Source organism: Bradysia coprophila, chromosome IV, assembly GCF_014529535.1.
Source record: "Bradysia coprophila strain Holo2 chromosome IV, BU_Bcop_v1, whole genome shotgun sequence".
Lineage (NCBI taxonomy): Eukaryota > Metazoa > Arthropoda > Insecta > Diptera > Sciaridae > Bradysia > Bradysia coprophila.
In genome coordinates this window covers 9779083-9794048 of record NC_050738.1, presented here as the reverse complement: position 1 = coordinate 9794048, position 14966 = coordinate 9779083, and the positions used below count along the sequence as shown (strand labels likewise).

Here is a 14966-nt window from a genome sequence, read left to right as displayed (position 1 = left end):
ATTTCCGGCATCACTTAGAAAAAATCTTCTTTTCTTTCTCTACTATTATCAGCTAAGAGTTGCGGGAAACGTTGACCCAATTCCCAAATGCAAATTATTTCTGCAGACTTACATTTTATTAAACTGTCTAACGGTATGTGATAATCACTTCTAGCAAATTGGATAAAAAATGCGAATTCGTTCAACCACCTAATGTGGTCCTGCAACTACTTTTTATGGGATGTTAATAAACGACCGATAAATTAATTAAATTTTACCGATAAAAAATAATAAAATACCGATAGAAAAAATGTACAAGTCGATGGCCCCTCCACCATTTATGGCTGAGTATTTCTAAGTCTGCGAAATTTTATGAGCGTGTTTTTTTGTAACAGGACTAATTATTAGACGATGCGAAAGAAAAAAAAAACTCCTAAGTTACCGACATCGTACCGGCGCCCGGCTCACATTGCGGCCCTCCGCTTCGCTCCGGGGCATCACTTTAAAAAAAATATGGTGCAGGTGGCGCACAGTGTTCCAAAACGTTACTGCCACATTCATAAATCTATTTTTGACATCAGTACGTCACTTTGCAACCCCTTTATGTCCGGAATTACCCTACAGTAACAGTAGACTTTCGAAAAACCAAGAAAAAATTTTGTTGGTTTTTTGGGTTTTGGAGCCCATTTTCCCCGTGAGGGGTTTGTAAATTTTCCATGTTAAATATAAAAATCCTAAGGACGTTGCAACTTGCATTGAGACACCTCAAACATACTCCTTATGGTATTTTCTATGTTCCCGAACCTGCCTGCTCACCAATCGCTGTAAAACAGATCTCTTATTCCACATTTTCATCAATAACCAAAAAAATTCAAAAAAGCCTCATGAAATAAAATCGTTGTCTTTAACATTTCTGTAGTAGGAAGTGAAGGCGAGAGGCAGGGGAACATAGAAAATACCATAAGAAGTGTGCTTGAGGTGTCTCAATGCAAGTTGCAACGTCCTTAAGATTTTTATATTTAACAAGGAAAATTTACAAACCCCTCACGGGGAAAATGGGCTCCAAAACCCAAAAAACCAACAAAATTTTTGCTTGATTTTTCGAAAGTCTACTGTTACTGTAGGGTAATTCCGGACATAAAGGGGTCACAAAGTGACGTACTGATGTCAAAAATAGATTTATGAATGTGGCAGTAACGTTTTGGAACACTGTGTGGCGGAACTCACGTCAACTTCGTCGTCACCCAACATCCAGCTGGAAGAGGTGCCAGTGACATGCACCACATTTCTATCGGTATTTTATTATTTTTTATCGGTACTATTTTTATCGGTAATTTATTATTTTATATCGGTAAAATTGAATTTTTCTATCGGTCGAATATAATATCCCCTTTTTAAGATTGATTTGTGTTTTTTAGATTGTTTTGAAAAAGTAGTTTGAAGATGCAGAACAGTTGAACGATGAAATAAAATATAATTCATTTAATTTCATTCGGAGTTTAGAGTCAATGTCAATGTTTCCCGCAACTCTAATTGAATTTTTTTCTATTATTTATTCTAGATCTAAACTATCAGACGAAGAAATTTGCTTCGCAACGTATACCCATCTATTAAATGACAATCTTAATACTCAGACACAAATAAAATTGTAAGACATGTGGTAATTGGGCTCTAGTCATCTGTTAGCGTCACCAACGACAAAAATAAGCAATAAGTTCCAGCTAGTGTTATCTCATATAGCAAATAAGTGTTAAGATTAATGAAGTAAGAGAACCTCCCTACAAAAAAACAGTAGTTTCAATAACAGAAGTAACAGATTTATACCACACCGTCATACGATTAGCAAGAGGTCAGATTCTGCTAAGAACAGCATATTTCATTTGTTAAAAGGAAAATTGTTTAGAAATATAAATAGTGAAGATTTGGCCACTACGAACTTTATTCATTAAACTTTTGTTGAAAATCATTTTTTTCGCTATTTCCTTTATAATCGCATCGTCTTACAACAATATATTATTACCTGTGGCATAAAGTTTGAGCTGTCGAATCTCGTTCCAGCTGGATAGACACGGGAAAGTTGGTGTTTGTTGTAATTAACGAACTCAATCGGACGTTCTTTCAGCAACGTTGTCGCCTGTTTTTCATCGAATGACGACATTTCATAGCAGCGATTTTTTTCTATTCAAAGACAATGAAATAACATTCCGTCGTTCAAGTTAAACAAAAAAAAAACTAAAAATAGAAAAAAATGTTTTCTTCATTTACTTTCAGAATTTTCAAAGCTGCTGAAGTGCACCGGTTGCACATAGTTAACGAGAGCAGATATTTCAGCTCCAGCTTCAGTCTCTTTCGTTTGTGCTACTTTATCTGGTTGAATGACTCCGGTTGTCGGAACGGGAACAGCGACAGCTGTTGATTCATCTTCACTTGAACTGTCTGTATCCGATGAACCGGTACTCTCTTTGGAACTTTGACGAATTTGCTGAACACCAGAAAAGTCAATTTTCCCGTTTTATCGGTGTAATTTCCCAATCAACCACAAAACATCAAATTACCTGCAATGGTGGGGCATGATGAATGACGTCACCGTTTCCTGTTGGAACAGCTGTGCCTCCATCTTCTTCCGTTGCTGATATTTGACTAGTATTTGCTGCACAAAGAAAAAGAAAATCTTTTTTCGTTTTAACAAAAACGGAAATTTGCTCAGAAATGCCTCTGCTTTGATTATATAACATAATAGCGAGAGCGTTCATTGCTTTACTTTGAATAAACCGATTCAATGGCGGCAATCAATATTACGCTCTCTATATGTATGTTTAGGATGTACGTAGTACAACGTTCACTGTTCCACACAGCATTTTGTGTGTGTAATAATAGAAATAGGCATATATAATTATTTATTTACCTGCACCGATATTCGAGTTATTTAACGTGCTATTATTTGGCGTTAAACTGCCACCCTGTTTATGGTGATGATGGTGGTGGTGATGCTTTTTCTTATTCTTTATGATGATTTTCCGTTTAAGCATTGACGGTGGTGGAAGTTCAACATTCGGTAATAACGGATGAGATTCAATTGGCTTATCTAATAACATATCTCCAAATATATCACGACAATAATTTGCTATTTTGGCCTGAAAAGGAGATGGAAGAAAGATAGAAAAAAAAACGTTGAATGCTCATGTGATTGCACTGATTTGCTGACAATGAAGAATTCGCGTTATGGAAAGCGTTTTTGAAAATATTTTACAGTCTGAAGTGAAGTGTTGTTCTTGTCATATTTATAGAGAACTCAAGCAGTGTGATTTTCCTTCCTAATGAGAATACAAATTTTCCGTTTGTTTGTTAGTCTTTGCTTAATTTTTAAATTAAAAAAAAACGATGGCAATTCAGTCTTAGGATCGAATGATGTTATGGTTATAAGAGCGAAGATGAAAATGTTATATCGAAGCTACACTCTGTCTCTTATATTATTACTATTTTACGTATGTTTCAACGAATGAAGTAATAGATCTAGGGGGCAAGCAAGCCACAGATTTATTTATTATGACGCGATACGTCGGCTGTTTCTAAAAGGTTAATAAAAGACCAAACATGTCACTTTCATTTTAATATTTTCTTTCTTCTTCGTAACAAAATCAGTGCTCTGGCATCTTCAGATATGCCATGACTTTGGGGAGCTTCAAATTTTATTTAGACTTTAAACAATTGAATTTGCATTTTTTTTCTGGATTTTTTTAAAAAGATTTTTTACTTAGGCAACATTGGATGGTTGTCGGAGAAAAATGGCACTGCACCCACTCTGAAATACTGCCAATATTCGTGTTATCAATATGTCCTTTATAGTCTCACTTCATTGTTTTAACATAAAAATTCTATTGTGTCTAGACAATGGTTTCTCTCTTAAATTTGCGAGGAAAATCTTTTTTTTTTTTCATTTTAATCAAATTTATTATAGGTTAAACATTGCAGACGTCTTACAACTTTTAAGGTTTTAAGATTCAATGAGAAACAAAACGTTCGAATCAATCAATTTAAATGAAGAAAAAAATTAATTCAGAATGAGTTTGACGTAATTGACTACATAATCATTTCTTTCGTACAATTTTTTGAAAAGACTATCATTGTTTGAGTGTTTTTAATTGAAAATATTAATGACGTCATTTGAACTGAGAAAATGAAAACCAGATACACGACAGATACACGTTATTTTTCATCAATACTGTATCAAATATACTTTGGAATCGAGGTTCAAATACACTAATTTGCATAGGAAGTGACGCTGTTAAATCATATGACATCCATTATGAAAATTTGTGGACAAGACGAACAATTTTCGGCATATATATGACGGGAATATGCAGGTATCTATTGTTTTCTGTGACAGCTTTTATATGGCAAAAAAAAATTAATGAAAATATCGTCACCTTTTTCATGAAAAAATACACTTTGTTTGCTTATTACTTAAGATTATTTTTAGCGTAGTTTAAACAGTTGTTCATAAGCTTGTATGCAGTACATATTAAGTGAAAAGTTTTCGTTGAGCGACATCAGCATCAAAACAATCTTTTGTTAGTCTTTGCAGTGCCGTAACGAGAAGAAATCAGCTATAGAAACTTCTTGTTATCAAATGCAATATATTTATTAACAACAAAAGAAGCAACAGACTCAATGGTAACATTGCCTATCTAAGGTAGGCCTTGCCAGCAATAAGAGGCTGTGAAACTTGTGATACAAAAAAGCAACACCTCGTTAATGCCACATTTCTTCACTGAATAATATTTAAATCCAAGATAAGGCAGTGATTTAACGACCATCACTGCACCCACTGCACGAGGAGTTGCTGTCAAAATATGCACGTTTTATAGTTACCGTCCTGGTTGTGTGGTCTTATTTTTAACAATAATCTATTTTGGGAGGGTATTTCTCAACTAAATCGGAAGCACAGGAATCTGAAGTATCGACTATGTTATCTATGTAAGATAAGCTGCATACGATAACCGTACAGCTATTTATCAACAGATGAAGCACGTTTTGACAAATGTTTTTCAAGTGCTCTCAGTATCACAGTGATTTTATTTTATGGATGAAAAACTTTGTGCAGTATGCAAAGCACCTAGCATAGTAATACGATATTGCCATTGTCGACTAGAGTAGTTTCTACCCTAATGACCTTGAAACAGTTGCAAAAATTTGAAATTACATGGTATACTGTCGTGACATACTACTCCGTTATTTTCTCTATTACTGTGCTTGGTGCTTTGTCTTGTGATATTTTCGATTTTTCAAAATCGTACATGTCAATAATGTCGTGATAGCGTACGTGTGGTGAATGACTTTTGACTACATCTTTTGGTCTTTGACATGGTTGACTTTCTTGTCATTTATCATGTTCACAATTAAAATGAAACGACTGTAAAAGTCTTGCGAAATGCTGGTACACGCTATTCGGTAAATCTGGCAAGCAACTGTAAAACATTTTTCCCATTATTTTTAATCATTTGCTGCCTGATGCGACTAACTCAACCACATAAAATAACGGGGTGTACGATATATATTTCACCAGCACATTCGCGTTAACTAATTTGTAAATGGTTTCCGTATTTGTCTTATTCAAGAAAGTTAGCAAGACATTGAATTTGTTATTTCGACATAATTACCTAACTGTTTAAAGCAGAGCCATAGCTGTGAAATATAATCTTATAGGATGTGGTTGTAATACCATGCTATAATATAGTTAAACTAATGAAAATTTTGAATGAAATCTTCCGTGAAACCAAGCATTCTCCACCATATTTGATTTTAAGTAATTGGGTGAGGTGGTTCTCTTTTCTCGTCTAACCATAACAAAGAATTTAATATTATTATCTTGAAGTAGTTTCAAGCTCCCCTACCGGATAACGTTGTTCTCCCATACAAATATGGCATACAAACCGTAGAGAAGTATGGTGAAACTAAATTTATTTAACTTAAACAAACCATCAAAGTACCACAAATAAAGTAGTTCTTCGTTTACGGAACAGCCGATGCTATGTTATGTAAAGTGGGGATGGGGCTAAAGTTTACGGTGAATGGTAATAGCATGCACAATTCTGTTTAGATTTATGTATTTAAATAGTTTGATGTATCGTAATGTTAAGGTAAATAATAAGCAAAGACTCTGCAAACATTAAGTAACTTTACCGAATTGACCGAGTTTTTGTTCTAAAACAATAACTTCACTTTGTTTAACCAAATAGAAAACTTTATTTACTGAAGCAGTTACGTAAATGTTATGTAGAATGTAACCTAAATGGTAATTATTGGTATGGTGTGAGAGGGAGTGTACTCTATTTTTGTTATTGTGTTTTGTAATGTTAATAGACGAAGGCATGAGCTACAACGTTAACGTTGGGCGGTGAATATTATGGAAATCAGTTATGCAAAACCGCTTCCTTTATCTATTAAATCAATTTGTGTTTGCTTATGGAGAGAGGTGAAAATGATGGAGAAAATATATAAATTGTGTGTACTTACTTGTTGCCGAGGATTGCAATGGTTTTCAAAACTTAATATCACAGGAAAGTCAGACGTTTTAAATGCACTTTCGGCTATTGCTTCCAGCACCTTGAAAAAGAAATGTTCTGTTTATATTCTAGGACAAAATTCATTCACGAAAATTGAAACATTTCGTTTTATTAATAGTGCTCGGCTCAGACTATACATTCCCCGTCACAAAATAATTGTTTCTCAGCTTTATTTGTAATTATTAATATCCAAAAGGCATAATGGATAAATTGCAAAAAAGACCGTTCCATCTGTTATCGATAACAACGAAAAATAATGATGGTGAGCTAACGTTGACTTATACATATAGCAAATTGCAAGTTAGAACAAATGAAGTAAAAGATTTCAGTCTGTCATTCAGAAATACTCAGACCAAAAATCAAGTCATCAATTCAATATTCTGGCAATCTGTGAAATGTTAAAATTCTTCTTGAGTCAGAATCATTAGAAAAAGTTTTTACTCAATTCCCCCAGAGAATTGGGTAATTGCATGATTGACATGAGCGTTAAAACTCATATCCACAGTTTTATGTCCTTGTTTGGAAATTTGTAATTTGCCTCGTGTGGTTGCATACCTTGCCTTCGGCGCGAGTTGCAACTGCCACACTTAGCAAAATAAAAAGTTTCAAACAAGGTCGTAATCTACTATTATTCAAAATATTGGTTAATGACTTACTACTGGGATTTTCTTCAATAAACTCGTTTTCCTATGTAAATCTGAGTGCTTTGCGAGAAGGAAACTTTATTCGTCGATAAATGTTCTACTAAGGTCAAAGTTTATCGTGAAGAAGAAAGAGATTTGTTTTGAGTCGAATTACTGCAATAAAAATTATTGCGCTTCCTGTAGTGAGCATCAATACATAGTACATACATATTAAATTCACAGCATTGGCTTCCCAATACCATCTTTGCCGTTTGATTCGAAATTGCAAATCTAAAATTTGGGTTCCCAACTGGCACTTCATCGATTAGATGGTGTTATTAGTTGCACAGCGGCATAGTAAAGTAAACCAGGCAGGAGTGTTTGATTTAACTAGGCACCTGAATTATCTAGTAACCTTATATTTTGTGAATAAAATTAATTCAATTGATGTCATTGTTCATTTGAGTTCATCTTCTTATAGTGCATGAGGTCCCTTATTTGACGTTTCAAAAATGAACCACTCCTGCCTGGTTCATTTTATTCTGCCGCACCCACGAAGAGTTACGTAGAAAATTTATTGATTATATTGTGGAAGATATGACAATGTATGGTATGTGGTTCGATCGATTTCGTCAAATCGGTGGTAGCTTATATTTATCTATTAAATATGCATGAAATTTTGTAACTAGTAATTTACAGTAAACTCTACGCTGACTGAGCAAGTTAATTGACGATGGGTAGTTACATATGTTAGCAAAAAGAGTGTATAGGTGGCGAGGCATTCAGTGGGGATGGAAGGTTTTTTCTTTAAGCGGTATACAAACGTTAATGTGAAGTCTGAGCCTAATTTCTCCATTCTATGTATAGCGTAATGTATTTACTAAAAGAAACAAAAATCGATAAAAATCAAAACTAATTTCGTACATCTTTAGCAATAATTCCAGGAACAATAGTGTAGCCATGAACGACAATAGGTTCATCAGTTTTTCCATTCCAAAAATCTAATTCAACGCATCTGAAAATAGGAAAAGAAAGGAAAGAAAGAAAACGTTTTATTTGGTGTAGACATCACTAAAATTTAAATATTTTTTTTTTCTTATTCCAATTGTGTTATCGAGTTTAAGGGATTCGTGAAATAAATTGAAAATGTACCCTCGACATCATCAAAGACGATCAAAATGTATGTTTATATCAAAATAAAAATCCCAGGCAAGTGGAGAGACTATATAGCGGAGCAAAAAAAGAGGAGACGGAACAAATAATAGTCATCCGCCGCTTTATATTTCGGGTGTCTATTTTTAGCTATTTTGAAAGACAAACAATAAAGAAATAATTCTTTTAAACAGCTTTCCAACTTTAAAAACTCACAAAAAGATATAATGACTTGGTTCGCTGGGCAAATGACATGAATAAAATGGAAAATATACAAAAGTTTATGGTGTATCGTTAAAAAATCACTGGATAATCAAACAAAGTCCTGTACCCCTATAAACAGGCATGTATAAAAAATCAGCACAACCATTAATCGATTCCAGTTTCTCTTCATTTTTTTTTCTTTAAAGAAAAAGTATGAAGAAAATAATAGAAAAAGTTATCGAAAAAGGTATATGTTATTGACCATTAAGATATACCTTTGAAAAGGTTTGTGTTCGAGCCAGCAATCGTTCAAGTAATATGAGACCGACCCCGACCACAAGCAGCATTTAAAAAGGCTCTATCGGTTTCTTGGAATCATTTTAGTCATGTACCTTCGATAATAAAGGTTATTTTTATTGGTTGTGCGGAGAGAGTATATATCTTTTGGAAATTCATAGACGGGTGAATAACGGATAATGATGATATCTCCTCTGTACACTGTTATTTGATCGATTTTTTCTTTCCTTTTTATCAGGCGAATCTGGAGAGATTCCTTTTTTTCGGCTTGAATCATTGTTCAATGTTCATACGTACGTCGCTGTTTCTATGGGATTTCATTGAAGACGTAAGGGATCAAAAACCAGCAATCAACTAATCAACGAAGACTCTTCTTAGGGACTCATTATATCATCGTGAGATATTGGTTATCTCGACCCACTTGCCTATTTGTCAGTAAGTGAATATTGCATTAAAACGATCTGAGCGAAGCAAGTGCAACGGAGTTTTGAGTATTTGAGTTCTACTGGTTATTTATGAATTTGCGTATTTAACTCGTGTGGTTGTACAATCTCTGGAGGTTTTTAGTTCTCGTACTACTCGAGCGATTCGATCATTTGAACAAATTTTCTCTTCATTCGATACGATCAACAAAAATTGTAGGAATCGGTTGGATCAAGTACTCCTGGTGTATGAACATAGATGCAGATGGCTCGGGTAATTTTATATTTGCAGAATACAATACTCCAGTTGCGCGTATTATTCAACTTAAAAAAGTGGAAAAAGCCCTAAAAGCCTCTACTTGCTTATCTCCATTGCAATCTAACAAACTACCTACTTAATTCAATAACTATGGTGCGTTCCGACCAGACCAGCATGTATTTATTATTTATATGATAAATGTCTTCTGTAGTCATTGATACATTAGCTTACGTTTATTTAACACTATAAAAACGTTGTAATCTTACCTGCATCCAGCCAATAAGCTCTGTCGATAAATTTCAACCGAACTTTTACCCGTCAATTGATGTCCTGTCAGATAGGTGTTGTGCGATGAATTAATGAAATAATGGGATAGTGGCTGTTCCATGTCGTCACACAAATCTAATTTACTCGGTGCCATCACAGGATTATCTTCTGACATTAGATACCTAAGAGTGAAAGAACAGTATCGGTTGATTTCTGTGTGTGAAATGTTTTGGGTGTGGACAGTCAAACTGTTACACTCAAGTCAATTTGAAATTGAAATGATATCGACAGAGAGAGAAAATGTAGAATTTGTATTGCGGTTTAACAGATTCGAAATGTTTGCTTTAAGTTCTGCCTAATTCTCTGGTCATTTTGTTTGTTTTGAACTTTCTTCCATTTTGAATTTCCATTTTCAACAACTTCAATTTGTGTTACGAATGGTAATATGTAGAAAATTGAAAATAGCAAGGGAATTCCTGCTAATAAGATTTAAAAAGTGTCGTGTTGCTTGTTGCTTTTGACTCAAAAGTGTATATGTTTGCCAGACTCATTGAAGCGGAACCGTGACGCAAGTCCTTAGCTTTAAATATCCGATTTTAAAACGGCTGATATTGATGGATATGCTTATTTAACTGCTTGGCAGAATTTGTAGGTACATGACATACACAGAATCAATGTTGGATTCGATAAAAATGGATTTCAGTTTTAAATTGATTGAGGATAATGTAGTATTGTGACCCAGACCACACTAATAATCCGCCGTTACGGTAACAGAGATAGAAGAACAAGACGAGAACAATTGAATCAAATCAAATCCCGAAATAACAAGATGAAGAAACTCACAACTTTTGTGCATACGAAGCGAACTATATTTGTAAAATAATCTTTGGTTCTTATAGGTGGAATTACGACTATTTGCAAAATCGGGTACGATTCCTACCCACCCGCATTATGTTTGAGATGTTGTCGGCTTTAAAGGATCAGAAAATTCGACGTTGTAAGGTGCATGATATACGACGACAGGAGATGGATGATCTTTCTATTATAAGGAACATATTTTATGGATTGTCCTTCATTATATTCACGCTCCTTCTGTAGTTGTAGATAAGATACACTTTCACGAGCATTTCTGTTCGACATTATCGTAGAGGTGAATTGAAAATGTTGTCGGAGCGATAATAATTTATCGTTTAATAAATCAAATATTCAGTCTCTTAAGTCCTTTAACACAGAGTCCATTATATCCCTGAATGGATGCAAAGCTAAATGGAAATATTTTCACTGTAAATACAAGCGAGAACCACTCACCTCATAAATCCATCTAAACTAAGTTGACCCTTCTGTGCATTGAATTTGTTCGGTTCATACTGGCATATCAGTTCCTTTGCTCTAGCCGGATTTGCATATGGATATAGAATTTCATTTAATCTAGGATCACGTTGACTTTTATTTAGAAAATCGACTAGCTGTGTTGTTGACATAAGACGTCGTTTGGATGTACCAACACTGAAATGGAGAAAAATATAAATGCAGAAAAACAACAAACGAACCAAAAACAAAAAAAAAAATTCCATGAAATTCGACGACTAGGAAATGTGAAAGAGAAGGCGTGCAGAAGGCAAACGAAGAAAAAAGCACACACAAAATGAAATATTCATTTTGTGCAAACTCGATTTTATATCAAAACATTTTATTATGTTAAAACACAAGCCGAAGCTCTTTTATAAAATGGAGCAAATAAATTATATTGATGTTTGCCTTCTACGTCTTCTCGGCGATGATGGTGCTATGGAAAGTGGAAAATGGAAGGAGCAAATGATAAGAATAACTAAATGACTACAAGGTTCATTTAGTAATTGTTTTATGCAACGTAGTTGACGGGTGCTTTTGTTCGAAAGTTCTGCTGGATATTAAATTAAGTAAATGTAATATGTACATTGCAGATTGTGTATACGAACGTAAATGCTAATATTTACTAAGTGGAAAGTGTCGATAAAAGATTTTTGTTTCAAACACTTACAGTTCTTCGAAGATTTTCTCCAGTTCCGTTCTCTGTGTAAGATTCTTGTACAGATTGAAAAATTCTTCAAATTGAAATTTTGCTAGAGGTATTGCATCGCCTTTGCCAGATGGAAGTCCTGAAACATCTAACGCCTTTTCCACACGTCGTCGATCGTCTTTGTTAGAAGCAAATTGCTTTATGATACTGGAATAAAGCAAAGGCATTAACAGTGAACTATCGAACATTTAAAAAAAATGGTTTGTTAACTTAACAAGGGAACTTAAGGGATCAACAAGAATGATGTCATTTATGGAATTCGCGACACTCTTCTCATTCATCACCTAAGAATTTACTGAAGATTTTCAAATATCTCCGTAAAACATTCTCGCCCCCTTAGACTCGCGTCTGACTACTTCCAAAATTTCATCAAAATCCTTTGTGTCAATCTCGACATAGATTTTCCGAAAGACGAAGAAGCGTATTCAAAAATTCATTATTTCAAAATGGAATATTTTACTTAAGCTCAAAATGGAATATTATCTGCAAACTGAGAGACGAAAAATTCATTTTGATCGACTGAAAATTTCGAATTACAGTCGAACATTTTCCATTTACAGACGGGTCGTTCTGTCGTTCAAAATTAATTTTTCATCCATCAGTTTATTACCACCCTTTCAAAATGGGACAAATTTGACTGTCTCATGAAAAAAGCCAAACTTTGACATTCAATATCTCGGTCAAATCTTAAGGCCAGGTTAAAGCGCCTTACATCGCATGTAAACATTGCGATAGTAAACCTGGCCTGAAGAGATTTTGACGTCTGATCTCAGAGCTTATTTTGGAATTTTCAGAATTTTTCTGGATTAAAATTCTCTAAAATTCAACCTGCAGATTAAACTTGTACTGACGCCCAGATTAACACTAACATACAATGAGAGTCACTATAGCCACGGGGGTAAAGTCAAAATGTTGATGTGGTCATTAGTCTCTTTTTTTTCAGATTTTTTGTAGTGTGGATTTGCTAATTAACGTGCCTGTTGTAATATAGAACCATGACTTTCATCTGTTGTCGACAGCTTTAACAAAAATAAGCTCAGACGTCTAAGCTTCTTCGCTATTATAGAAAAACATGTCAAAACTAATGATGCAATAGATGTTGTATCAATTTGTGGATCTTACTCATATCAAAGGAAGTAACAGATTCGATGTTTGTACTAGTGATATACACACATTTTATGATTTGGGTGACACTTCGGAAAAATATCATCAGAATGCAGTACAAAACCAATGCAGTACATACTTGAGTATAATGCAAAAATGATTTGTCGTAAACAAAAATGGTAATCAGTAGCGTAAACTTGAAGACTCTCTATTCAATGAATAGTTCAATGAAATTAAGTCTAACAGTTTCGTCTTGTAAAAATGTCATCTGCTATGGATAACCACGACAAGAATAAACGATAATCTCTGGCTCCTGTTATGTTATAAAGCGAAATGTATGATAAAAATATTGAAATGATAGATTCTGTATACCACTAGGTATATTTTACACAATTGAAGTAATAGATTTAAAAATGATGTTGCGATACGCTTGCCGTGTCTTACAGGTTAAGAATTAGTCTAGAATCTTTTGTCCAGCACGGTACCTATCCACAATTTCATGCGGTGTTAAAATGTAGGAATTGTATCCAGGAAAAACAAATGCCATTTCCTTAGAGTTAACATTTTATGTTGAATTTATTCCATCAGTGTCAGCTTTCATGATTGTACACAACGCGCGAAAATGAATGCCGGACAGGATAACATCTGCCGAAAGCTTGCGAGCTAAACATTACTTTTTATTGTGCCGACAACAATGTTGTACGACATTCTACCTTTTAGGTAAATGGTTTAAAATTAAGAAATAATTGAATTTACGAAAAAAATGTTTGGAAACTTTTTTTTCGGTCCGTACAATTGAGTACATTTTTGTTTCTGTATTACAGTCAAAAATAACGGAAAAGAAAATGGAAAATAATTTTATTCGGTAGAGAAGAGTATACAACAGTGTCCTCTACAAACGAGAATTCAGAGCGTGGCTGCTTGGAAGGCAAAAACCATTTGATGTAATAAATTGAAGAGGCTTGTAAAACATCCTCATCATTTTAGTATGAATTTGTGGTTCCCATAAGTTTTGTAGATTTAGCAAAAGGGACAAAATTACGGGAAATATGATGTCCATAGCATGTTATATACACTATGTGTACGAACGCTGAACCATTTTCTATCTAATGTGTCGTCTCAAAACAAATAACGAAACGTATCTAGATATATGAGTCGTAAATGACGCTTTTGTAGATCTAATACTTACTAGAGGCTACACTCTGTGTACTCAAACAAAATTATAGTCTCGCTTATATGTCTATTAATGTGTGTACGATATATTAATGTATACGAGTTGTACACATTCACTGCCACTACTTGGGAAGAATTATTTTTTGCTTACTACTTTATTTATATGTTTGCAATTTACGATTATTGTTTTATTTTCATGTTACGTAAAATAAATAAAGGAGAGGAAGTTACTCAACATTCTGGAAAAGGAAACATTAGCAGTACTGTAACTATAAATGAGCACATAATTAATCAAAAGGTCGACATCCTTTTGGGTTTTGATTGCAAGTTTCCATATTTGTTAGACATTCTGTCGGTATCTGTTTAATCGACCATCTGTCGGAATTGAAATTCAACGATTTGTGGTGGGCTTACTGAGTGAGATAGTAATGCGAGGTTAAAGAGTAATTTAATCATTAAGTAGACGGACTAAATAGCTATTTTGCTATTAGTAGTTAGTAAATGGTAAGGGGTTGCGCACTAGATGTGAGTAAAACCCAATTTACTAACGCGTTAGCAACAAGATTTAATCTACTGCTAGTGAAAATATTTTCATGCACAACCACATCAACCCGTAACTTCCACAGAATCCTACTTCACACGATCGTAGTAGGATTCTGTCAATTACAAATCAAATATGTTTTACATGCTACATGCGTCGAAAACCGTACTTTTCATGTTTCAAACACTTCTTTCGACGCCCTGAGCATGTAATATATATTACACACATCACGAAGAAGTCGAGGCTTGCCGAGACTGATAGTGACAAGTGTGTACTCTATTTTATCACATAAGCGAAAACGAGACAACAACATAGAACTG

At 34.3% G+C, this 14966-nt stretch overlaps 1 protein-coding gene across 2 annotated transcripts in view; it reads right to left on the bottom strand.

The window, feature by feature from the left end:
• LOC119066414 (1-phosphatidylinositol 4,5-bisphosphate phosphodiesterase classes I and II) overlaps positions 1–14966 on the bottom strand; it is a 106587-nt gene that overhangs the window by 9296 nt on the left and 82325 nt on the right. For both annotated transcript variants that reach the window (XM_037168886.1, XM_037168887.1), the window contains exons 6-14: positions 11790–11975; positions 11078–11275; positions 9769–9951; positions 8093–8183; positions 6496–6585; positions 2885–3113; positions 2535–2629; positions 2245–2461; positions 2000–2157 (exon numbers count right to left, since the gene is read on the bottom strand). In XM_037168886.1, coding sequence (XP_037024781.1) covers positions 2000–2157; positions 2245–2461; positions 2535–2629; positions 2885–3113; positions 6496–6585; positions 8093–8183; positions 9769–9951; positions 11078–11275; positions 11790–11975 — 1447 coding nt within the window. The remainder of the gene's footprint in view (positions 1–1999; positions 2158–2244; positions 2462–2534; positions 2630–2884; positions 3114–6495; positions 6586–8092; positions 8184–9768; positions 9952–11077; positions 11276–11789; positions 11976–14966) is intronic.